This window comes from Tachyglossus aculeatus, chromosome X2, assembly GCF_015852505.1.
Source record: "Tachyglossus aculeatus isolate mTacAcu1 chromosome X2, mTacAcu1.pri, whole genome shotgun sequence".
NCBI classification, from domain to species: domain Eukaryota; kingdom Metazoa; phylum Chordata; class Mammalia; order Monotremata; family Tachyglossidae; genus Tachyglossus; species Tachyglossus aculeatus.
The window spans coordinates 2,418,300-2,442,814 of record NC_052100.1 but is presented as its reverse complement, the minus strand read 5'-3'; the positions used below and the strand labels follow the sequence as shown (position 1 = coordinate 2,442,814).

Below are 24,515 nucleotides of genomic sequence, written 5' to 3'. Positions count from 1 at the left end.
GTCCGAGTCCCACGCCGACGGGCCATGTTTTGCGGTGCAGGTCGAAGAAGCTGTCCGTCCCCGCCTCAGTCGTGTCGAGGATAATGGGACGAGGTGGCTGTAACATCACTGCCATTCAGGACGTCACCGGGGCCCACATCGACGTGGACAAGCAGAAGGATAAGAACGGCGAGAGAATGATCACCATAAGGTAACAGCCGGAGCGGGGAGGCGGAGCGGGGAGCCGTGGCGTTCCAGAGGGCTTTCCCCCACGGGTCCCGGACCGTGTCGGAACCGAGGGAGAGGGGGAGAAGTCATCCGGAGTCGGGGACAGCGGGGCGGGCGCTAAGGTGACTCTCCTTCCGGGTCCTCGGCCTGCAGGGGCGGCACCGAATCAACCAGGTATGCCGTGCAGCTCATCAACGCCCTCATCCAAGACCCCGCCAAGGAGCTGGAAGACCTCATCCCGAAAAACCACATCCGAACCCCGGCCAGCACCAAGTCGATCCACGCGAACTTCTCGTCGGGCGTGGGCCCCCCGGCCCCGGCCTCCAGCAAGCCGGCCTTCCCGCTGGGCGCCCCGCCCCTGGTGACGTCCCAGGCCCCGACGCTGTCCACCTTCCAGCCTCCCAGCAAACTGAACAAGAACGTTCCGGCGAACGTGCGTTCGTCCTTCCCGGTGTCTCTGCCTCTCGCTTACTCCCACCCTCACTTCGCCCTGCTGGCGGCCCAAACTATGCAACAGATCCGGCACCCCCGCTTGCCCATGGCCCAGTTTGGCGGCACCTTCTCGCCCTCCCCGAACACGTGGGGCCCGTTCCCCGTGAGACCGGTGAACCCCGGCAGCACCAACGGCTCGCCGAAGCATAACAGCGCAGGGGCCCGCCTGCCCGGCCAGAGCAACGGGAACGTCTTGCCGCCGGAGGCCCCCGGGCTGGCCCCACCCAGCTGCCCCGCGGCCGGGTCCTCGGCAGCCACCGCCGCCGCCGCCGCCGCCGCCGCCGCCTCCTCGTCGTCCTCCTCCTCGACCTCGTCCCAGCCGCCGGGCGGGACCAGCAGCCGGACCCCTTCGTCTGTCCGCAAGCAGCTGTTCGCCTGCGTCCCGAAGACGAGCTCCGGGGCTACCGTCGTCCCCACGGTGACCAGCGCCTGCAGCGCCCCGCCTCCCGCCGCCTCCGCCCCCGCCGCCGGCGGACAGGTCCTGACGGCCTTCCTGCCCCCCAGCGCGCCCCAGCCCCCGCTCTCCGGACATAAGACGGACTCCTCTTTCCCGGCCGGCCCCGCGCCCAAGGAGAAGGCGGCTCTGCCTGAGCCGGCCCCGGCCGCCGGCAACCCGGGACCCCCGGAGGGCCGGCCGGCGGGCAGCCCCGCCCCGCCCGGCTCCCCGCAGGAGGAGCCCCTGCCGGCCGGCCTAGCGGAGCCCAGCCCCGGCCCGCTGGCCTTCACCTCCCACCCCGAGCCCTCCCCGCTCAGCCTGCCCTCGCCCCGCCCCGGGCCCGCAGAGCCTCAGGAGGCCCCCAGCTTGGCGCAGCTGGCCGTGCCGGCCCCGCGGGTCTCGCACCGGATGCAGCCCCGGGGCTCTTTTTACTCCATGGTCCCCCAGGACCCGCAGTCCATCTTCGTCACCAACCCGGTCCCCCTGACGCCCCCGCAGGGCCCGCCCGCGGCCGTACAGCTCTCCTCGGCCGTGAACCTGATGAGCGGCTCCCAGGTGCACCTCAACACGGCCAGCAAGCCCCTGCCGCCCACCTTCGGCCCGGCCTCCCTCTTCAATCACTTTAGCAGCCTGTTTGAGAGCAGCCAGGTGCCCGCCAACCAGGGCTGGGGTGACTGCCCGCTGGCCTCGCGCCCGCCCGCCGACCCGTCCTTCGCCGTCCAGTCGACCTTCCTGGGCGGCTCCGTGCTGGGACACTTGGAGAGCGTGCACCCCGACAGCTCCAAGGCCCCCGGGTTCCGGCCGCCCTCCCAGCGTGTGTCCACCAGCCCGGTCGGTAAGTGGCGGGCGCCGCCCCTCCACCCTTCCCCGCTTCCCGTCGGGGTCGGAGCCCACCGGGGAGCCGAGTGTCCGGGGGCGAAGGCTCGGTTTCCAGTCCCGCCGCCGGTCCCGGAATCCCACCCGTGTTGCGAAGAGGCAATGGGGACGGCGTCTGTTGGGCGCTTCCTCCATGCCCGGCGCCAGGGTTGACACACCAGTCAGGTTGGTCCCCGTCGGGCTCCAGATAGGACGGGGAGGGCCGTCAGCCATCGCAGCCCCATCTTCCGGAGAGGGAAACTGAGGCGCCAAGGAGTTAGGTGACCCGCCTGGGGTCATCCTCCAGGCTAGGGGCCCGGCCGGGATTAGAACCCGGTCCCACACGCTTTCCTCTAATGCCCCCCGGGGTTCTCAGTTTTCACGCTCGAGAGCAGGGCCGTTGTACCCCTGGTCACCTGGGAAGATCTGTTGCGCCCCACCCCCACTTCCAAAATTGGGCTGGGCCCTGGGCGTACAGCCTGATTTTGGGGTGGTCAGCAAGACTTCAGGGTCTAGAGCGGTCTTCGTTTCGAGATGGAGTTTGGCTGGGTGGAAACCGGAAAGGCTTGTGCATAAAAAGAAAGGCCCCCAGTCGGTTCGCGAGTGGTGGTCCGGCATCCTGGTTTCCTGGACCCTGCGTTCCTCTGCTGCTTTTCAAAGCCCGCTTCCTCGGCCCGTCGTCCCTCCACGGTGGGCGGCGGAAGCCTGGAAGACCGACACGGTCGGACTCGCCCGGGACACACTCTGAGTTTGCGACCGTCCATTTGTCATCCCGCGAGATAAACGGCCCGTCCGTTTGTCACCCCACCTCCGGTGGGCAGGGAGGGCCACGTCTCACGCTAAATTGCCGCTAGCTTGAGCCCCGGGCCTCCGGCTCGGCTCCTACTGGTGTCGTGTGGCTTGATTTTTGTCTCTAGAGTAGTTCAGGTTAGCCTTCTGCACCTTAAGCGTTCGACTCTCCCAGGAGCTTAGTACAGTGATCTCGTTAAGGGTCCGCCACACCTTTCCCCCTCCTCCACCCCCGCCACACTCTGGCCTGTTTCTACCAGTGGTCCACGGAGAGAAGAAACGCGTTACTCCGCGCTTTCCAAAGCGGGGAGCGAGGTGGGGGCGTCCCCCACTAAGCATGTCGGTCAGGCCCCGGGTGCGGCCGGGAACGAGGAGAGGCGGGTCCGAAGTCCGGGAGATCCTGAGCCGCGGGGTAGCCTCGCACCCCGACGAGCGGTCGCCCGGCCTCCGAAACGCGACTCAGCGGTTGTGTCGGAACTATCTCCCTGCAGGGTTGCCCTCCATCGACCCGTCCGGAAGCTCGCCGTCTTCCTCTTCGGCTCCCCTGACCAGTTTTTCCAACCTTCAAGGCACCCGGGTCTTCCTCCAAGGGCCCGCGCCGATCGGGACTCCCAGCTTCAACAGGCAGCATTTTTCGCCCCATCCCTGGACGAGCGCTTCAAACTCATGTAGGCCGCTTTTGAGGGGCTGACGGTTTCAGGGTCTTGATTCCCGGTGTCCGTTGTTTCGGAGAAAGCCACCTCTCCGCCGCAGTCTGTCTTAAGAAGCTAAGTCAGGCGGGCCTGGGAATTGGAAATCCCGCCATAGCCGTCCCCTTAGCGGTGGTTGGAAATGGGGCCGTGGTGGGGTGGGTGATCTGGTGGGATTCTCAGCCATCTCTCAGAGCTGAAAGAGAACACCCCCACACCAGGGAAGGGGTTCTGACCAGCCGGGGCCCGTATTTGGTGGGGAAGGGGGTCCCCAAAGGCCCAAGCTTTGAGCACCATGGCGGGCCGGTGGACCAACATTGGTGCTATTTGAGGTGGTGCCTCATCCATCCGTCCGTCTTAGGGCATGCCGTGGCTGTGGAGGTATCATTCCCTGGTCCGGCTGGCCAGGACGGGGTTGAGCTTTGGGTGGAGGTGAGGCTTTCCTGGGGCTGAGGTAGCGGCCGGCCCTGGAAGAAACAGTCGGGGGGTAGGCGTTGGCCATCGGCAGTGGGGTGCAGCCGGCACCCAGAGCAGTTGGCTGAGGGTCGATCCTGGGGTCTCTTCCGAGCGCTCGACCGCTCAGAGTGGAAGGCTTTAGCGATCTGGAAGTACTTCGGACAGAGCAAGTGCCGGTGTGTCCTGGCCTGCCCCGGCCCCTTCCCCGCTGAGTCGGGGCCGGGCGAGCGGCCCCTTCCGTCTCCAGGCAGTGGGCCCGAGAGTCCCGCCGGACGCCCCCCCTCCCCCACCCCGCCTAGGTCCCCGCTCGTGCGGCGCGTCATCAAACAGGCGGGAACTATTTTGCCACCACCAGGTGACTCTCCTATTCCATCTGTTTCTTCGGGATCACCTTCACCCCTTTCAGCTGCCTCCGCTCCACCCACCCTGGGCCAGCCCAAGACCGGCGCCAGTCAGGACCGGAAGGTCCCCCCTCCCATCGGGACGGAGCGGCTCGCCCGGATTCGCCAGGGAGGCTCCGTGACCCCGACCCCTCTGGGAACCAACTTCACGGCTCCGGTTGGACACAGCGGGATCTGGTCGTTCGGCGTCAACAGCGTGTCGGGTACGGCGGGCGGGCCCCTGGGAGCAAAAAGCTAGGCCTCACCAGCTGTGGCCGTTGGCTGGGCTCCTGGCCTCAGCCAGAGGTAGCCGTGACCCGTGTCGCGGGGAGGAGGGCAGCATCGGGGTTCTCCCTAACGCGGCCGGGTCCAGCGGCGCCGTGGGAACTGGGGACCGCGTGGCCTGCGGCGTAGCAAACTGGCGGGGCTGAGGGGACTGTCGCCACAGTGAGGACTTGGTGACCTCGCCTCAGCGCGTGGACACGGCAGCTTCCCCCGCCCTCTTCGGGATGGGGTCCAGAGAGCAAGGGGGGGCATCACCCAGAAGCAACAAGTCCTCAGTTGTCCTTGGAGAGAGTGCTCTCTCTAACCCAAAGACAGCCTCTCCGGAAGGCTCCCGGGAACCCGGCCTTGTCTTGCTCCTCTCGGGGGCTCAGTGGCACCGGATGGCGGCCGGCACCGCTGTGCCGAGCTCCGCCTGCACGTTGAGCGGAGGGCGTGACGGGCGCCGTTCTCGCGCTTCCCTTCCAGAAGGCCTGTCGGGTTGGTCCCAGCCCGTGATGGGCAGTCACCCGATGCATCAGCAGCTCTCGGACCCGGGCACCTTCTCCCAGCACCAGCCGATGGAAAGAGACGACTCGGGCATGGTGGCTCCATCCAACATCTTTCACCAGCCCATGGCCAGCAGCTTTGTGGATTTCTCTAAAGTAAGCGTCCGGCCCGTCGGCTCGGGGAAGCGGAGTGGGCCCGGGGGCTTCGCTGGGAGGGACTGACCTGGCGGGATCGGGAATAAGCTTGGGGGCAGTCCTCGGGCGGCTCCGCCGGGTGAGCTGTTTCCGGACACTTTGAGAGGTAGGGGGAAGTAGGGACTGTGAGCCCACTGTTGGGTAGGGACTGTCTCTATATGTTGCCAACTTGTACTTCCCAAGCGCTTAGTACAGTGCTCTGCACACAGTAAGCGCTCAATAAATACGATTGATTGATTGATTGATTGATTGATTAATCAATAGTGCGCACCTTCAAAGAGCGACTGGTGACTCCGCCTCTGCGCATCCTACATGGACGGTTTCTCTGACCTGTCCGAAACTGCAGTTTGTTTGTTCTCCACCCCCTCACTTTCGCCAACCACTGTCATCCCTCGTTCGGGGATGGGCAGGGTGTGCTGGGGTCCCAAACCAGCCCCCCCCCTTTTTTTTTAATGGTATTTGTTAAGCGCTTAGCCCTTAATAATAATAATGATAATAGTTGCGGCATTTGTTCAGCGCTTACCCTGCTAAACTTACACTGTATTAAGCACCGGGGTAGATGCAAGATAATCAGGTCGGACACAGGCCCCGTCCCACGTGAGGATCACATTCTGAGTGGAAGGGAGAATGGGTATTTAGTCCCCATTTTACAGGTGAGGAAACTGAGACCAACTGAATTGGCTTGCCCAAGATCACCCGGCAGGCGAGCGCAGGTCCGATTTCTAAGAACTGTCGCTTAGAGGAGGGGGCTCGGGGTCCCCGCTGGGGAGAGGCCCGTGTCTGCCAGTCTGGCGTTGGATCTGGGGCCTGGCACGCCCTCCGGCCCTCCTCCGGACCCCCCTGCGAGGGCAGAGGGGAGGAGGGGAGCCCAGCTGGAGAAGGACCCAGGCAGGGTCAGAGGCCACGGGGCATCGCTCCTCTAGGCGAAGTTGGATCGATGGGTGGGTGCCGTTTCCCCAGCGCCGCTGGGAAGGCGCTCCCTAAACAGAAGCCCGTTGGGAATCGAGCCTAGGAGTGAGCGGGGGCTTTGGGCCCCCTGCCTCGGACGGCGCTGGCGGGAGCCGGGCGGGGGGCCCCGGGGAGGTCGGCGGGGGTCGCGTTCAGCCCGCCACCCTTCTTCGTGTGGCGTCCAGGGTCTGCCCATCTCCATGTACGGCGGCACCATCATCCCCTCGCACCCTCAGCTGGCCGACGGACCGGGCGGCCCCCTGTTCAACGGACTGCATAACCCCGACCCCGCCTGGAACCCCATGATCAAGGTGGTCCAGAACTCCACCGAATGTACCGACGCCCAGCAGGTAAAACAGAAGTTTCAGTCTCTCCTCCGTCTGGTGGGCGCGATCCGCCCGGGCACCCCGTCTCCGGCCGTTCCCGCCCCGGGCCTGAACCGGCCGGTAGCGCTTCCGTGATCCCGGAGTTCACCCCGCCGCGGCGGCCCCGGTTCGGAAACCTCTGGAAGGCGCCGCCGCCGCGAGGCGGAGGCCGGGCCCTCCCTCTGCCGCTGGGTCTCCGTGTTGGCTTTGCAGTTGTCTGAAGTTCCTAATTGGAAATTCCGATTTTTCTCCCCCCTCCCCACCCCGTTTTCAGATTTGGCCCGGCACGTGGGCACCTCACATCGGAAACATGCATCTCAAATATGTCAACTAAGTTTAGAAGGTCTTTCCTCTTTAGCCTTGCTCGGGAAGCCTATGACCTTGGAAGAACCCTGGGGATTTTTTTAAATGTGCCTAACTAAGCAATTTTCTGTGTGGGCTTTAACAATGGAAACCTGATTGCCCCATTGTGTAAGAACAAATTGATTTACCTATCCAACTGATTCTGTTCTCCGGTTAGTTTAGCCACCTCGAACCTAAAATCAGATGAACTTAGTGCTTCTGGCTAAACCGTACTGAATGCTACTTGTATGCAGAAGAGAACTAGATGATTACATGATTTCACACAACCTTTTAGGGTGGTAAAGACATGTATAATTGTTTACATACTTAAAAGGAAAAAGTTGAGTAAATTTCATGTCGTATAGTGGCTCCACTTTATGTAGCCTGTATTAATGTGAAATATTTACCTGAATATTCAATAAAAAGATGAACAGTATCGAGGTCGGGTGTGGTGCTTTGGGAGACGGGGCCGCCGATGCTCGGAGATGCTCGGCTCTGGGGGCCGACGAGGCCCTCCCTCGCGGCGGCCCCCTCTCCCCGTCGGGCCCGTGGCGGCGGGGCGGTTGTCCCCCGGTGAGCGGGACTGTCGGCCCGCTCGGTGCCCGCGGTCAGGGAGGGGCACCGGGGCCCCGGGGGCCGTTTCTGGTTCGGAATGGGCCGCCGGGCCGCGGTGGGGGCCGTGCGCTCGGCCCGTGACTTTGGCGGGTGCCTGTGCGTCGGGACGGGGAGGGGGGACCCCCAGAGCCCCGGCAGTTGCGCCGGTGGGCGGGATGGGCCGAGCAGAACGGGGCCAAGTGCAGTGGGAAGAGCACGGAGGTCGCAGATCCAAATCCCGGCTCTGCCAATTGTCAGCTGTGTGACTTTGGGCAAGCCACTTAACTTCTCTGCGCCTCAGTCACCTCATCTGTAAAATGGGGATTGACTGTGAGCCCCCCGTGGGACCACCTGATCACCTTGTAACCTCCCCAGCGCTTAGAACAGTGCTTTGCCCATAGTAAGCGCTTAATCAATGCCATCATTATTATTATTATTCTTATTATCCCTCTCGGCAGAACTTGGCCAAACGGGACGTTTTGCCGAGAGGCTGATGCAACCGGGAGGGAGAGGCTGAGGTGGCCAAATTGCTCAGTCACTGCCTCATTCATGTGTTTACTCGCGGCTGGACCAGGATTCACAAAGGGGAAATGTCTCCCGGCTGTGGGAGAGGCACATGTACACACACGCGCGCGCACGCACACGCACTCTCTCCTGCTCACCCGTCAAGATGGGGCAGGAGGAGCAACCTTTCTGGTGCATTTCATCAGCTGGCGTGGGGCTGAGGGTCCCCAGGGTGACCGGGCAGGGTCGGCCTCTGGCCCCGGCTGTGACTTCCCGGGGTGTGGTTTCCCCGGCTGTATAGTAGTGGTAAATAACCACAACCGTGGTATTTGTTACTGTCTCTAGATGTTGCCAATTTGTACTTCCCAAGCGCTTAGTACAGTGCTCTGCACATAGTAAGCGCTCAATAAATACGATTGATGATGATGATGATGATTTGTTAAGCTTGGTTAGATACAGTACGGTCAGTTTTGGTTTTTTTGCGGTATTTCTTAAGCACTTACTGTACACCAGACGCTGCATCGTGCGCCGGGTAGATACAAGCCAGATTGGACGCGGTCCCTGTCCCACACGGGGTTCCACAATCTTAATCCCTATTTTACAGATGAGTTAACTGAGGCACGGAGAAAGTGAAATGAGGAGCCTAAGGTCACACAATAGGCAAGCGGGGGAGCCGACCCAGTTCCTGTCCCACGTGGAGCGCTTAGTATAGTGCTTTGCACACAGTAAGCACTCAATCGATACGATGGAATGAACGTGGAGCTCGTAATCAAAGGAAGAGGGAGAACCGGTATTGAGTTGCCCCATTTTACAGATGAGGAAATGGAGGCAGAGGGGCTGTAAATTGCCTAAGGCCTCACAGCAAGGCAGGGGTGGTGGAGCTGAGATTAGACCCAGGTCTCCTGCCTCCCAGCCCTTCCTCAAGTAGTAGTAGGGATTTTTTGAGCTCCCATCAGAAGCCTCAGACTGGAGTTCACAGTCTAAGTAAGAGGGAGAACAGGTTTTGAGTCCTCATTTACGGATGAGGAAACCGAGGCCCAGAGAGGTTACACGACTTGGGAGAATACAATGAAGCAGACAATGAGTTTACAATTTAGCGGGGAGGCAGACACTAAAATTACATGGTAGCAGGGCTTGGCGCGAGGTTTCCCAAGCAGGCTCCCAAGACACTGCCCCCCCCCCCCCACTAGGCCCCCGCATGAGGAAACTGAGTCATAGAGAAATCAAATGACTTGCCCAAGGTCACCCAGCAGGCAAATGGCAGAGCTGAGATTAGAACCCAGTTCCTCTAACTCGAGGCCCCTGCTCTTTCCACTAGGAAATCCTGCTTTTCAACATAGAGAAGCAGCGTGGCTCAGTGGCAAGAGCCCGGGCTTGGGGGCCAGAGGTCATGGGTTCAAATCCCTGCTCCGCCGCTTGTCAGCTGTGTGACTTTGGGCAAGTCACTTCTCTGCGCCTCGGTTACCTCATCTGTAAAATGGGGATGAAGACTGTGAGCCCCACATGGGACAACCTGATCACCTTCTATCTACCCCAGTGCTTAGAACAGTGCTTTGCACATAGTAAGCGCTTAACAAATACCAAAATTAGTAGTAGTAGTATTATATTAGTCCATTATTGAGCATTTACTGTGTGCAGAGCACTGTATTGAGTGCTTGGGAGAGTACAAATAACAAATACCAAAATTATTAGTAGTAGTATTATATTAGTCCATTATTGAGCATTTACTGTGTGCAGAGCACTGTATTGAGTGCTTGGGAGAGAACAAGTAAGCAGATACGATTCCTGCTCTGTACTAAGCACTTGGGAGAATCAAAACAGTAGAGTGGGTAGGCACAACCTAATCAACCTGTGGCATGTATCGAGTGTTTACCGTGTGTGTAGCACTGTCCTAAATGCTTAGGACAATTCAACAGTTGATAGATGTTCTCTGCCTATAGGGAGCTTTCAGTCTAGAGGGGCATACAGACCTTAAAATAGATTCTGGATTTTTACGCAAGTGCTGTGGGCCTGAGGTTTGGGTTCATAGCAAGTGCCTGAAGGGCACAGATGGAAATGCAGAGGCGATGCAGGAGGGAGGGGGGATAAGGGAAAATAAAGTTTTGATTGGGGAAGGCCTCTCGGAGGAGAGGTGATTTTTAGGAGGATTTTGAAGGTGGAGAGAGCGGCGGTGTGTTGTTCATAAAGGGGAAAGGAGTTCCAAGCCAGGGGGTGGGTGTGCGCAAAGGTCGGAGGCGAGATTGAGGTAGGGTGAGTAGGTTGGAGTTAGAGGGACGAAGTGTGAAAATTTAGGTGAGCCAGGACTGGTGCGAGCTCAACCCTGGCTTGGGAAGAGCACCCCTTTAAGCAACAAAACAGCCAGTTTCGGGTTCTCTGGCAGCTTTCCCGGGCAAACAAAGAGAGAACCTTGGCAGGCTCGGAGACGAGGTTGAGGCGGACCCGCCGGACTGCAAGCTCGTCGTGGCCAGGGACTGTGTCTGTTCGTGATATTGTCCTCTCCCAGGAACTTAGTACAATACACAGTAAGCGCTCGATAAATATGATCGCCTGACTGGAGTTGAGTGAAAGGGCTCCGGGAACGCAGCTTATCCCTGCTGCTGGAGACCTTTGGATCTCAGAGCGAACAAACAAACGGACAGATAAACCTCCGCCGGATGCTGTGTTCTCACGCTGGCCCCGGAGTGGCGACGGCCGTGACGCCGTCACCCGGGACACCCCGACTGGGGTCACGGGCCGCCGAACTGAGGCGCCTTGTCACCTCGAGAAGCAGCACGGCCTGCTGGAGTTAATAATAGGAATAATAATAATAATTGTGGTATCATCATCAATCGTATTTATTGAGCGCTTACTAGGTGCAGAGCACTGTACTAGGCGCTTGGGAAGTCCAAATTGGCAACATCTAGAGACAGTCCCTACCCAACAGTGGACTCACAGTCTAAAAGGGGGAGACAGAACAAAACCAAACATACTAACAAAATAAAATAAATAGAATAGATATGTACAAGTAAAATAAATAGAGTAACAAATATGTACAAACATATATACAGGTGCTGTGGGGAAGGGAAGGAGGTAAGATGGGGGAGGATGGACAGGGGGACGGGGGGAATCTGTTAAGCCTTACAGTGTGCCAGGCTTACCAACAACTAGATACAAGAAAATCGGTTTGGACACGCTCCCTGTCCCGCGTAGGGCTCGCGGTCTTCATCTCCATTTTACAGATGAGGTGACTGAGGCACGGAGAAGTTAGACATAGATCGATCTGTCTACCCCAGCGCTGAGAACGGGGCCCGGCACGTTGTAAGCGCCGAACAGAAAACATCCTGATCATCGGGGGGGCCCAGAACTGCCGGTTGCGGGCATGGGACCGGGCGCAGCTGGAGTGAGTCAGCCAGCCATGCGGGCATGGGCACGTCCGGAGCGGGATCTTTGGGCCCGGCTCACCGGGTTCGGCCGCTAAACCTGTGCGTAGGCCCAGGGCGGGCCATCCCTCCCTCCTCCGCCTCCCCCGCCACCCCGGGGCTGCTAACGTGTGCAGGCGGACCCGTCCTGGAGGAAAGAGAGGGCACAGATAACCGGATTTAACACTATCGGTCCATCGTATTTATTGAGCACTAACTGTGTGCGGAGCACTGTACTAAGTACTTGGGAGACTACGCTATTCATTCAATCATTTATTAAGCGCTGATTTGTGTATGAAGCACTGTGCTCTGTACACTATAACAATAAACAGACACATTCCTTGCCCACAATGATCTTACAGTCTCTGATCTTACAATGATCTTACAGTGATCCTACACTGTAAGAATGATCTTTTTTTGAGCGCTTAATCAGTCAATCGTATTTATTGAGCGCTTACTGTGTGCAGAGCACTGTACTAAGCGCTTGGGAAGGACAAGTCGGCAACAGCGGGCTCACAGTCTAGAAGTGCTTGGCTCTGGGGAAAATACAAGATAATCGGCAGGGACGCAGACCCCGACCGGCGTGGGAAGCAGGTGTAATAGTATCTCTAGACTGTCAGCTCGTTATGGGCAGGGAGCCTATCCGCTACTTCTGTTGTATTGAACTTTCCCAAGTGCTTAGTACAGTGCTCTGTACATAGTAAGCGCTCAATAAGTACCATTGATTGATTGATGGATTATAATGTCTTTATGTTTGGCTGCCTAACTAGCAAGCCCAGAAAGAGATCTCTTTCTCTCTCTCACACCCCCACACCCCCACATCGATTGGATAAGATATATATATATATATATATATATATATATATATATATATATATATCTTATCCAATAGTTGTCTGTTATCCAATGGTTGTCTGTTCTGGCCTGATCATCCAATCCTTGTAGGAGTTGGCAAACAATTATACAGCCAGGTCCTTCTGCTTCATTCCCAGCTTGGTGCTTTAAAATAAAAATTAGCGTTTCTTAGGTGCTTACTACGTGCCAGGAACTGTACTAAGCGATAGGGCCAATAACAAGCTAATCAGGTTGAATACAGTCCAGGCCCCACATGGGGCTCACAGGCTCAATCCCCACTTTACAGATGAAGTCACAGAGAAGTTAAATGACTTGCCCGAGGTCACACAGCACGTAGCCCGCTTCCCAGCAGCCTCTGAAACATCATCATCATCATCAATCGTATTTATTGAGCGCTTACTGTGTGCAGAGCACCGTACTAAGCGCTTGGGAAGTCCAAGTTGGCAACATATAGAGACAGTCCCTACCCAACAGTGGGCTCACAGTCTAAAAGGGGGAGACGGAGAACAAAACCAAACATACTAACAAAATAAAATAAATAGAATAGATATGTACAAGTAAAATAAATAAATAAATAAATAAAACCTAGCCTCATCTCCTTCCCACCACCCTCTTTTTGAAGCAGGGCACAAAAAAGGAGGCTCTCTTTAGACCTGGGGCTTCTGATCCTGTCTTACTCACTGCAGGTCTTGTGATGGATGTCTCTAGGCAGGCGAGGCTAGGCCCTCCCGACTTAAAATTTCCCTGATTTTTCCCACCGCCTGGCCTCACTTCCTGACTCGATCTCTGGATATTATCTGGGGAGGTGGCTTGGCTTTCGGAACGTGTTTGTAAACTGCAGGGACTGGTCGGTGAACTGTTGGGCTGCTGCCCTGTAGAGAGTCAATTCTCAGTTTTTAATGGTGGAAAGGCTTTTCATTCATTAAATCCTCTCATTTCAAAAGAAAGCCTGCTGTATTTACTGCCCCTCTGCCTCGTACTGGAGCCGCCTGCGTGTTGTGATCATAATTTGTATTGTTAATTACTTACTATGGGTCGAGCGCTGTACTATGTGCCAGGGAAAATAAAACACTTATCAGATCAGGTGTGGTCCTTGTATCACATGTACGGTCTTAAGCAGGAGGAATCTGGACTGTAAACTTACTGTGGGCAGGGAACGTGTCTACCGACTTGTTTGTCTTGTAGTAATTCTGGTGTTTGCTAAGTGCCAAGGACTGTACTAAGTGCTGGGAGATATAGAAGATAATCAGGTTCCACATGGGCTCACAGTCTTAAGTAGGAGGGAGAACAATTATTGAATCCTCATTTTGCAGATGAGGGAAGAGACGGCCCCTACCCAACAGCGGGATCATTAACAAAATAAATAGAATAGTAAATATGGACAAGTAAAATAAATAGAGTAATAAATCTGTACAGATATACGCAAGTGCTGTGGGGAGGGGAAGGAGATAGGGCCTTGGGGGATGAGGAGGAGGAGGAGAGGAAAAAGGGGGCTCAGTCTGGAATGGCCTCCTGGAGGAGGTGAGCATATGCATATCATTAACAAAATTAATAATAATAATAATGGCATTTATTAAGCGCTTATTATGTAGTAAATATGTACCAGTAAAATAGAGTAATAAATCTGTACAGGTATATACAAGTGCTGTGGGGAGGGGAAGGAGGTAGGGCCTTGTGGGGGATGGGGGAGGAGGAGAGGAAAAAGGGGGCTCGGTCTGGGAAGGCCTCCTGGAGGAGGTGAGCATATTCATTCAATTCATTCAATCGTATTTATTGAGCTCTTACTGTGTGCAGAGCACTGTACTAAGCGCTTGGGAGGTACAAGTTGGCAACGTATAGAGACGGCCCCTACCCCACAGCGGGATCATTAAGAAAATTAATAGAATAGCAAATACGGACAAGTAAAATAAATAGAGTAATAAATCTGTACAGAGATATGCAAGTGCTGTGGGGAGGGGAAGGAGATAGGGCCTTGGGGGATGAGGAGGAGGAGGAGAGGAAAAAGGGGGCTCAGTCTGGGATGGCCTCCTGGAGGAGGTGAGCATATGCACATCATTAACAAAATAAATAATAATAATAATAATGGCATTTATTAAGCGCTTATTATGTAGTAAATATGTACAAGTAAAATAGAGTGATAAATCTGTACAGATATATACAAGTGCTGTGGGGAGGGGAAGGAGGTAGGGCCTCGTGGGGGATGGGGGAGGAGGAGAGGAAAAGGGGGGCTCAGTCTGGGAAGGCCTCCTGGAGGAGGTGAGCATATGCACATCATTAACAAAATAATAATAATAATAATAATAATGGCATTTATTAAGCGCTATGTAGTAAATATGTACAAGTAAAATAGAGTAATAAATCTGTACAGATATATACAAGTGCTGTGGGGAGGGGAAGGAGATAGGGTGAGGGGGGATGGGGAGGAGGAAAGGAAAAAGGGGGCTCAGTCTGGGAAGGCCTCCTGGAGGAGATGAGCATATTCATTCAATTCATTCAATCGCATTTATTGAGCGCTTACTGTGTGCAGTGCACTGTACTAAGCACTTGGCAACATATGGAGACGGCCCCTACCCCACAGCGAGATCATTAACAAAATAAATAGAACAGTAAATACGGACAAGTAAAATAAATATAGAGTAATAAATCTGTACAGAGATATACAAGTGCTGTGGGGAGGGGAAGGAGGTAAGGCCTTGGGGGATGATGAGGAGGAGGAGAGGAAAAAGGGGGTTCAGTCTGGGAAGGCCTCCGAGGAGGTGAGCATATGCACATCATTAACAAAATAAATAATAATAATAATGGCATTTATTAAGTGCTTATTATGTAGTAAATATGTACAAGTAAAATAGAGTAATAAATCTGTACAGATATATACAAGCGCTGTGGGGAGGGGAAGGAGGTAGGGCCTTAGCGGGGATGGGAAGGAGGAAAGGAAAAAGGGGGTCAGTCTGGGAAGGCCTCCTGGAGGAGATGAGCATATTCATTCAATTCATTCAAACGTATTTATTGAGCGCTTACTGTGTGCGGAGCACTGTACTAAGCGCTTGGCAACATATGGAGACGGCCCCTACCCCACAGCGGGATCATTAACAAAATAAATAGAATAGTAAATACGGACAAGTAAAATAAATATAGAGTAATAAATCTGTACAGAGATATACAAGTGCTGTGGGGAGGGGAAGGAGGTAGGGCCTTGGGGGATGATGAGGAGGAGGAGAGGAAAAAGGGGGCTCAGTCTGGGAAGGCCTCCTGGAGGAGATGAGCATATTCGTTCAATTCATTCAATCGCATTTATTGAGCGCTTTGTGCAGAGCACTGTACTAAGCGCTTGGCAACATGTGGAGACGGCCCCTACCCCACAGCGGGATCATTAAAAAAATAAATAGAATAGTAAATACGGACAAGTAAAATAAATATAGAGTAATAAATCTGTACATAGATATACATGTGCCGTGCGGAGGGGGATGATGAGGAGAGGAAAGAGCGATGGCCCACCAGTGGAAAGAGCCCGGGCTTTGGAGTCAGAGGTCATGGGTTCGAATCCCGGCTCCGCCACATGTCTGCTGTGTGACCTTGGGCAAGTCACTTAACTTCTCGGAGCCTCAGTTCCCTCATCTGTAAAATGGGGATGATGACTGTGAGCCCCACGCGGGACAACCTGATCACCTTGTATTCCCCCCCAGCGCTTAGAACAGTGCTTTGCACATAGTAAGCGCTTAACAAATGCCATCATTATTATTATTATTTAAGCAGCTGCGGCTTAGTGGAAAGATCATGGGCTTTGGAGTCAGAGGTCATGGGTTCGAATCCCAGCTCTGCCACTTGTCAGCTGTGTGACTTTGGGCAAGTCACTTAACTTCTCTGGGCCTCAGTTCCTTCATCAGTAAAATGGGGTCTAAGACTGTGAGCCCCATGTGGGACAACCTGATAACCTTGTATCGTCCCCAGCGCTTAGAACAGTGCTTTGCACATAGTAAGCGCTTAACAAATATCATCATTATTATTATAGGAGGCCTTCCCAGACTGAGCCCCTTCCTTCCTCTCCCCCTCGTCCCCCTCTCCATCCCCCCATCTTACCTCCTTCCCTTCCCCACAGCACCTGTATAGATGTATATATGGTTGCACATATTTATTACGCTATTTATTTATTTATTTATTTATTTTGCTTGTACATTTCTATCCTATTTATTTTATTTTGTTGGTACGTTTGGTTCTGTTCTCTGTCTCCCCCTTTTAGACTGTGAGCCCACTGTTGGGTAGGGACCGTCTCTATGTGTTGCCAACTTGTACTTCCCAAGCGCTTAGTACAGTGCTCTGCACATAGTAAGCGCTCAATAAATACGATTGATTGATTGATTGACTGTGAGCCCCACATGGGACAACCTGATTACCCTGCATCTACCCCAGCGCTTAGAACGGTGCTTTGCACATAGTAAGCGCTTAAAAAATACCAACATTATTATTATTATTATTATCATTATATACAAGTGCTGTGCGGAGAGGGATGATGAGGAGAGGAAAGAGCGATGGCCCACCTTTTCGGGCGGGTGACTGCGCCTTTAAGAGCGAGCGCGCGCGCCGGCCGGGCCACGCCCCCTCCGGGTGATTGACGCGCCCGGGACACGCCCCCTTCCGGGTGATTGACGTCTCCGGCCCCGCCCCCCCGTGTTGTTGCACTCGGGCCGCACGTGGGGGCTCAGTCCGGGCTGCGCCGCGCTGGGCGCCATGTCCGCCTCGACGAGCTGCCCCATCCCCGGGGGCCGGGACCGCGGGCACGACGGCTACAGCACCACGCCCGGGGGCACCCTCTATGCCACCACGCCGGGAGGTCAGCGGGGGCACCGACCGGGCACCGACCGGGCACCGACGGGGCAGGATGGAAGGGGAGGCTGCCACTGCGCATGCGCGGGGGGCGGTGGAGGGGGGGGGCAACCCGGGCCCAGCGCGCCTGAGGCCCCTCTGCGCGTGCGCGCGGGCCGTTGGCATGGGTTGCCCTGCGGGGCCACTGCGCAGGCGCGGCCCTCCTGCGGCCCCGCCGTCGCCCACCGCGTGGGCCAAAGTAATAGTGATGGCATTCCGTAAGCGCTTACTATGTGCTAAGCGCCGGGCGGATAATGAGAATAATAATGGTATTTGTTAAGCTATGTGCAACGCGCTGTTCTAAACGCTGCAACGTGATCAGGCTGTCCCACGTGGGGCTCACAGTCAATCCCCATTTTCCAGAGGAGGTAACTGAGGCTCAGAGAAGTTAAGTGACTTAACCAAGGTCGCACAGCAGACATGGGGCAGGGCCGGGATTCGAACCCATGAGCTCCGACTCCAAAGCCCGGGCTCATTCCGCCGGGCCACGCGGCTTCTCTCAGCCCACCGTTGGGTAGGGGCTGTCTCTATGTGTTGCCAATTTGTACTTCCCAAGCGCTTAGTATAGTGCTCCGCACACAGTAAGCGCTCAGTAAATACGATTGATGATGATGAGGTAACTGAGGCACAGAGAAGTAAGGAGTGTGGATTTCCAAAGGCCCTACTGAGAGCTCACCTCCTCCAGGTGGCCTTCCCAGACTGAGCCCCCTTCTTCCTCTCCCCCTCGTCCCCCCCTCCATCCCCCCCGTCTTATCTCCTTCCCTTCCCCACAGCACCTGTATATATGTATATATGTTTGTACATATTTATTACTCTATTTATTTTACTTGTACATATCTATTCTATTTATTTTATTTTGTTAGTATGTTTGGGTTTTTTTTCTCTGTCTCCCCCTTTTAGACTGTGAGCCCAATGTTGGGTACGGACTGTCTCTATATGTTGCCAGTTTGTACTTTGCAAGCGCTTAGTACAGTGCTCTGCTCATAGCGCTCAATAAATATGATTGATTGATTCCCTTCCCCACAGCACCTGTATACCCACTGTTGGGTAGGGACTGTCTCTATATGTTGCCGACTTGTACTTCCCAAGCGCTTAGTATAGTGCTGTGCACACAGTAAGCGCTCAATAAATACGATTGATTGATCAGGTTGTCCCACGGGGGGCTCACAGTCTTCACCCCCGTTTTACAGATGAGGGAACTGAGGCCCAGAGAAGTGAAGTCCAATTTAAGCCCAAAGTCACCCAGCTGACAATTGGCAGAGGCGGGATTTGAACCCATGACCTCTGACTCCCAAGCCCGGGCTCTTTCCACTGAGCCACGCTGCTTCTCGAATGGCCCCCGGCCCCGTTCCCAGAGCCTCGGAGGGGAGGCAACCGGGGGCCGGGGCAAGTTTGGGCCTGGGCCGCCTTCCCACACCCCAACCCCCGCAGAGGCCAAGACTGAGGGAGGGGAAAGTTGGGCCCAACCGAGCCCCTACCACCTTCCGCCCCCAGCCCGGCCCCGCTGTGAGCCCGTTGTTGGGTAGGGACCGTCTCCTCTATATGTTGCCCGCCTGGACTTCCCAAGCGCTTAGTACAGTGCTCTGCACACAGTAACCGCTCGATAAATACGATTGAATGAATGAATGAACGGGGGGGCAGCTGAGAGGATCCCACTAGCTCTGGGAAGTAGTTTAGGGGGGCAAGACCCCACTCTCCGGGCAGTAGTTTAGGGGGGCAAGACCCCACTCTCTGGGCAGTAGTTTAAAAGGGCAAGACCCCACCCTCTGGGCAGCAGTTTAGAGGGGCAAGACCCCACTCTCCGGGCAGTGGTTTAAAAGGGAAAGACCCCACTCTTCGGGCAGCAGTTTAGGGGGGCAAGACCCCACTCTCTGGGCAGTGTTTTAAAAGGGCAAGACCCCACTCTCCGGGCAGTAGTTTACAGGGGCAAGACCCCACCCTCTGGGCAGCAGTTTAGAGGGGCAAGACCCCACTCTCCGGGCAGTGGTTTAGAATGGCAAGAACCCACTCTCCGGGCAGTAGTTTAAAAGGGAAAGACCCCACTCTTCGGGCAGCAGTTTAGGGGGGCAAGACTCCACTCTCCGGGCAGTAGTTTGAAAGGGCAAGACCCCACTCTCCGGGCAGTAGTTTACAGGGGCAAGACCCTACTCTCCGGGCAGTAGTTTGAAAGGGCGAGACCCCACTCTCCGGGCAGTAGTTTAAAAGGGAAAGACCCCACTCTTCGGGCAGCAGTTTAGGGGGGCAAGACTCCACGCTCCGGGCAGTAGTTTGAAAGGGCAAGACCCCACTCTCCGGGCAGTAGTTTACAGGGGCAAGACCCCACTCTCCGGGCAGTGGTTTAGAAGGGCAAGAACCCACTCTCCGGGCAGTAGTTTAAAAGGGAAAGACCCCACTCTTCGGGCAGCAGTTTAGGGGGGCAAGACTCCACTCTTCGGGCAGTAGTTTGAAAGGGCAAGACCCCACTCTCCAGGCAGTAGTTTACAGGGGCAAGACCCCACTCTCCGGGCAGTGGTTTAGAAGGGCAAGAACCCACTCTCCGGGCAGTAGTTTAAAAGGGAAAGACCCCACTCTTCGGGCAGCAGTTTAGGGGGGCATGACTCCACTCTCCGGGCAGTAGTTTGAAAGGGCAAGACCCCACTCTCCGGGCAGTAGTTTAAAAGGGAAAGACCCCACTCTTCGGGCAGCAGTTTAGGGGGGCAAGACCCCACTCTCTGGGCAGTAGTTTAGGGGGGCAAGACCCCACTCTCTGGGCAGTAGTTTAAAAGGGCAAGACCCCACTCTCCGGGGAGTAGTTTACAGGGTCAAGACCCCACCCTATGGGTAGCAGTTTAGAGGGGCAAGACCCCACTCTCTGGGCAGTGGTTTAGAAGGGCAAGAACCCACTCTCCAGGCAGTGGTTTAGAGGGGCAAGACCCCACTCTCCGGGCAGTAGTTTAGGGGGGCAAGATCCCACTCTCTGGGCGGTAGTTTAAAAGGGAAAGACCCCACTCTTCGGGCAGCAGTTTAGGGGGGCAAGACTCCACTCTCCGGGCAGTAGTTTGAAAGGGCAAGACCCCACTCTCCGGGTAGTAGTTTGGGGGGTGGGGGGGGCAAGACCCCACTCTCCGGGCAGTAGTTTAAAAGGGCAAGACCCCACTCTCCAGGCAGTAGTTTAAAAAGGCAAGACTCCACTCTCCGGGCAGTAGTTTAAAAAGGCAAGATCCCACTCTCCGGACAGCAGTTTAGAGGGGCAAGACCCCACCCTCCGGGCAGTAGTTTAATAACAATAATAATAATGACATTTGTTAAGCACTTACTGTGTGCAAGCACTGTTCTAAGCGCTGGAGCAGAAACAAGGTAATCGTGTTGTCCCACCTGGGTCTTAATCCCCATTTTACAAATGAGGTAACCGAATCACAGAAAAGTGACTTGCCCAAAGGCACACGGCGGTGGAGCCGGGATTAGAACCCACGACCTCTGACTCCCAAGCCCGAACTCTTTCCACTGAGCCACCCTGCGGGAAGACCCCGCTCTCCGGGCAGTTGTTTAGCGGGGGCAGGACCCCTCCTCTGGACTGGAAACATGTTGTGGGCAGGGAATGTGTCCGTGTATTGTTATACTGTACTCTCTCAAACGCTTAGGACAGTGCTCTGCACACAGAAGCACTCAGTAAATACCACTGACTCCGGGCAGTAGTTTAGAGGCCGCACTGGAGTGGGTGGGACGGGGGAGGGGGGTGCCTGGGGTCACTGGTGGAGGGAGGTGGCAGTTGGCAGGGGAACCCAGCTGCTGGCCGGTGGTTGTGTCGGGCACCGAGCCCGGGATCACGAGCCGCCGGGCCCCTGGAAGCTCCGGTTTCCTGCCACGTGGAGCTGGGCGGGGGGGAGCCGGAGAGGGTGAGGAGGTGGTCTTGGGCAGCTTCATATTTTCACCCTGAAACCGGTCACTCAGTCTTGGGAGGATCCCGCCACCCTTGCCACCGCCACCACCCCGAGTGGATGGGGAGCGGAGAAAGTTGGAGATGTGTCCCAGAGAGGCTGCACATTGGCCCCATGGTTGACCAAAGAGGAAAAGTGGGTTCCTGCTTTAATGACCCTCTCTCCTTCCTTCCCTTCACCTCAGTATCTTCAAGCCTTGTGGGGAGGAATTGACCAGCCCTAGGTAATAATAATAATAATAATAATAATGGCATTTATTAAGCGCTTACTATGTGCAAAGCACTGTTCTAAGCGCTGGTAGCAGGGAGAGCTGCCAATCACACCCCACTTTCTCTTTTCCTCCCTGGGGTATGTGCCTTGTAGATCCCAGATTCGATCCGAATCTGTATCCTTGTCATCAATCGTATTTATTTATTGAGCGCTTACTATGTGCAGAGCACTGTACTAAGCGCTTGGGAAGTACAAATTGGCAACATATAGAGACAGTCCCTACCCAACAGTGGGCTCACAGTCTTGTCCTTTTCTCGGGCGCTTTGTGCAGGGCTCTGCTCACTGCAAGTGATTTAATGGGGCAAAAATAAATAGTAAGTCTCGCTAGCAAAGACACATGTCCTCAGTAGCGTTCTGGCTCGAACAGTGGAAATAATAATAATGGTGATGTTTTGTTAGTGCTGGGGAGGATACAGGATAATCGTGTCAGAGAGTCTCTGTCCCACAGCAGACTCGGTTTAAGTAAGAGGGAGAACAGGAATTTAATACCCATTTACCTGATGAGGAAACTGAGCCACAGAAAAGTGAAGGCAAGCGGGGTGCCTTTAACTGTAGGAAGGGTCGTTCCGACAGTTGGCCGCAGCGCAGTGCGTGGTGCACATTGTGTACGTTGCACAAGACGTCAGATGGAGAGTATTGAAATGTGGGGCCCATGGAGAACCTAGCCTTTCGCGTCTTAATGGTTTATAGTCCCCCTCTAGACTCTAAGCACCTGTATATATGTTTGTACGTATTTATTACTCTATTTATTTATTTATTCTACTTGTACATATCTATTCTATTTATTTTATTTTGTTAGTATGTTTGGTTTTGTTCTCTGTCTTCCCCTTTTAGACTGTGAGCCCACTGTTGGGTAGGGACTGTCTCTATATGTTGCCAACTTGTACTTCCCAAGCGCTTAGTACAGTGCTCTGCACATAGTAAGTGCTCAATAAATATGATTGATTGATTGTTGGCAGGGAACGTGCCTACCAACTCGTATATTGCACTCTCCTGAGCACACAGTAAACAGTAAATAGGATTGCCTGAGAACTGACTGTACTCTGACCCAGTTGCCGGGTCTGAAATCCGCCAGTATTTGCCCTCGGCAGGGGCACGTTCAAAGCAAGTAGTCACGGTAAGATGTGCTGAGTGTAGGCTGGATACAGTGCGCTGTACTGAACGCTTGGGCCGTACAGCAGAGGGTTGTTCTCCCTCCCATTTCCCTCTGGTCTCCGAGCATTGACAGACCTCAGCACGGGTCCAGACCCCGGAAGATCCCCTCCCGGGGGTGTAGCCGGGAGCCTCTGTACTCAAATGGGGTTCAGCCGCTGGTGTGTGTCTGCCAGTTCTGTGCTATTGTACTCTCCCAAGTGCTTAGTACACTGCTCTGCACATAGTAAGCACTCAGTCAGTACCATCGGTCGGTGGTTAGGGTTTAACTTCTGGGCGGGTGACCGAAAAGGCAAAACAGAGACCGACTCCCTGTGCCGAACTCTGCTGGTTTGGGAGCTTATAACAGTGGTATGATTAAACACTTAACATGTGACTAGGGTAGATAGAAGATAATCAGATCAGATGCGGTCCCTGCCCCACACAGGGTTCACAGGGAAGGGGAAAGGAGAACCGATCTTTAATCGCCATTTGACAGATAAGGAAACTGAGGCCCGGAGAAATGAAATGCCTTGCCCGGGTTCAAACAGCAGGCGAGTGGCGGAGCCGGGATTAGAACTCAGGCCACCCGGTTCCCAGTCCTATGCTCCTCCCACAAGGTTAACCCCTCCACGTTCCTGGCAACGGAACTTTTGGGGGAGATGGCTTCCCAGGAGTCCCCGCCGAGCCCCGGGTCCTCAGTGCTCTCCTCTCCACAGGGACCAGAATCATCTACGACCGCAAGTTCTTGCTGGAGTGTAAGAATTCGCCCATTGCCCGCACGCCACCCTGCTGCCTCCCCCAGATCCCGGGGGTCACCACCCCGCCCCAGGCCCCCCTCTCCAAGCTGGAGGAGCTGAAGGAGCAGAACGAGGCTGAGGAAGAGATCCGCGGTGAGGGAGGGGAGCCCTGCTTTGCTGTTGAGACCGGCCAGGGGAGGGGAGGAGAGGCCCGTGTCACCTGAGGAGCGGGTGGACCTGGGCCGGGTCCAGGGGAGCACCGGGGTTTCCTGGCAGAGCGCCGAGCTCGTGAGCGGGCAGTGGGCCGGCGAGGAGCTCCAGGGGACGGGTGACCTGGGCAGGGCCCGGCCCCCCAACATCTGGCTTCTTCTCTCCCTGCAGATGAGGCCCAGTTCGAGATGGACATCTGAGCCCGCCCGGACGGCCCTGCCGGCACGAGGAGCCTCCCTGCGCCCACGCCCTGTCGCCGCCTCCCGCCGCGCCGGGAGGGGCGGAGGCCATTTCTGGGAGCTCCCCGGAGCCCCCCGGCTCCTGGTGGCTACTGATCCGGGGCTAGCGCGGGTCCCGTGGTGCTGGTGGGGAGGGGGCGCGCGGACCCCGCTGGAGGCTGGCCGCTGAGCCCTGGCCCCCAGTTTCTCCCGCGTCGGGGCTCACTGCTGCCCGGAGCGGAGGGGGTGGAAGTCGCCCCCTCAGCTGCTTAGTAAACCTGTTGAAAGATCTCCTGTGGGTCCGGCTCTCTCTTTCAGACAGTTGGCTGACCCCACCCTCCTCCTTGCGTGTGCTAAAACCAGGTGAAAGGGCAGAACGCCCGCACTGGGTGGCTTTGGAGCTGCCACAACGCATTGAGGGGTAAGAGGGGGTCGAAACCTCCCCACCCAAAACCCACCCTCACACTGTGAGCCCTCCTAGTTGTGGGTGGACCCCGGGGCCGGCCCCAGCTGCAACGTGAGCCGGGCCAGGGGCGGACTGTCCTGGACTGTCAACAGCAGCAGCCCCGAGCCACTCCGCCTCCCCTCTGCCAAGGGCTGTCCCAGCCGCTCCAGGAAACGGCCTTCCAGGAACCGGGCCTCCGTGACCGTCCCTCTCCCACCTCTCCTCACCCTGCCCCGCCTCTGGCTGTTTGTCCAAGATGAGACTCTGCCCGGCGGAGAGAGGAAGGGGGCCGCCCCACCCCGTCCACTCAGGACACGGGGTGGAGCGCCAGGCCCTGCCCCTCCACCTCTGCCCTTTTACCCCCGATCCGCCGTCCCAAGTGTCTCGTGAACCCCGTCCCCACTTGCAACGGCTACGATTGCCAGTGGCCATTGAGGCTGATGTGCTTT

At 55.9% G+C, this 24,515-nt stretch overlaps 2 protein-coding genes across 7 annotated transcripts in view; both read left to right on the top strand.

The window, feature by feature from the left end:
* Window positions 1-7,360, top strand: part of LOC119949414 (ankyrin repeat and KH domain-containing protein 1-like) — a 93,311-nt gene extending 85,951 nt beyond the window's left edge. For 4 of the 6 annotated variants that reach the window (XM_038771171.1, XM_038771167.1, XM_038771170.1 and 1 more), the window contains 7 exons: window positions 41-190; window positions 361-1,970; window positions 3,271-3,447; window positions 4,280-4,528; window positions 5,055-5,230; window positions 6,403-6,567; window positions 6,857-7,360. In XM_038771171.1, the coding sequence (XP_038627099.1) occupies window positions 41-190; window positions 361-1,970; window positions 3,271-3,447; window positions 4,280-4,528; window positions 5,055-5,230; window positions 6,403-6,567; window positions 6,857-6,916 (2,587 nt within the window). In that variant the 3' untranslated portion in view covers window positions 6,917-7,360. The remainder of the gene's footprint in view (window positions 1-40; window positions 191-360; window positions 1,971-3,270; window positions 3,448-4,279; window positions 4,529-5,054; window positions 5,231-6,402; window positions 6,568-6,856) is intronic. The other 2 variants (XM_038771168.1, XM_038771166.1) reach the window with 1 other exon arrangement.
* A 9,593-nt stretch (window positions 7,361-16,953) lies between these two features.
* On the top strand, window positions 16,954-23,912 carry EIF4EBP3 (eukaryotic translation initiation factor 4E binding protein 3). The gene is made up of 3 exons (XM_038771173.1): window positions 16,954-17,103; window positions 23,173-23,346; window positions 23,575-23,912. Exons 1-3 carry the CDS (start codon window positions 17,001-17,003, stop codon window positions 23,601-23,603), a joined length of 306 nt encoding a protein of 101 aa, XP_038627101.1. The 5' UTR covers window positions 16,954-17,000; the 3' UTR covers window positions 23,604-23,912.
* The last annotated feature ends 603 nt before the right edge of the window (window positions 23,913-24,515 follow it).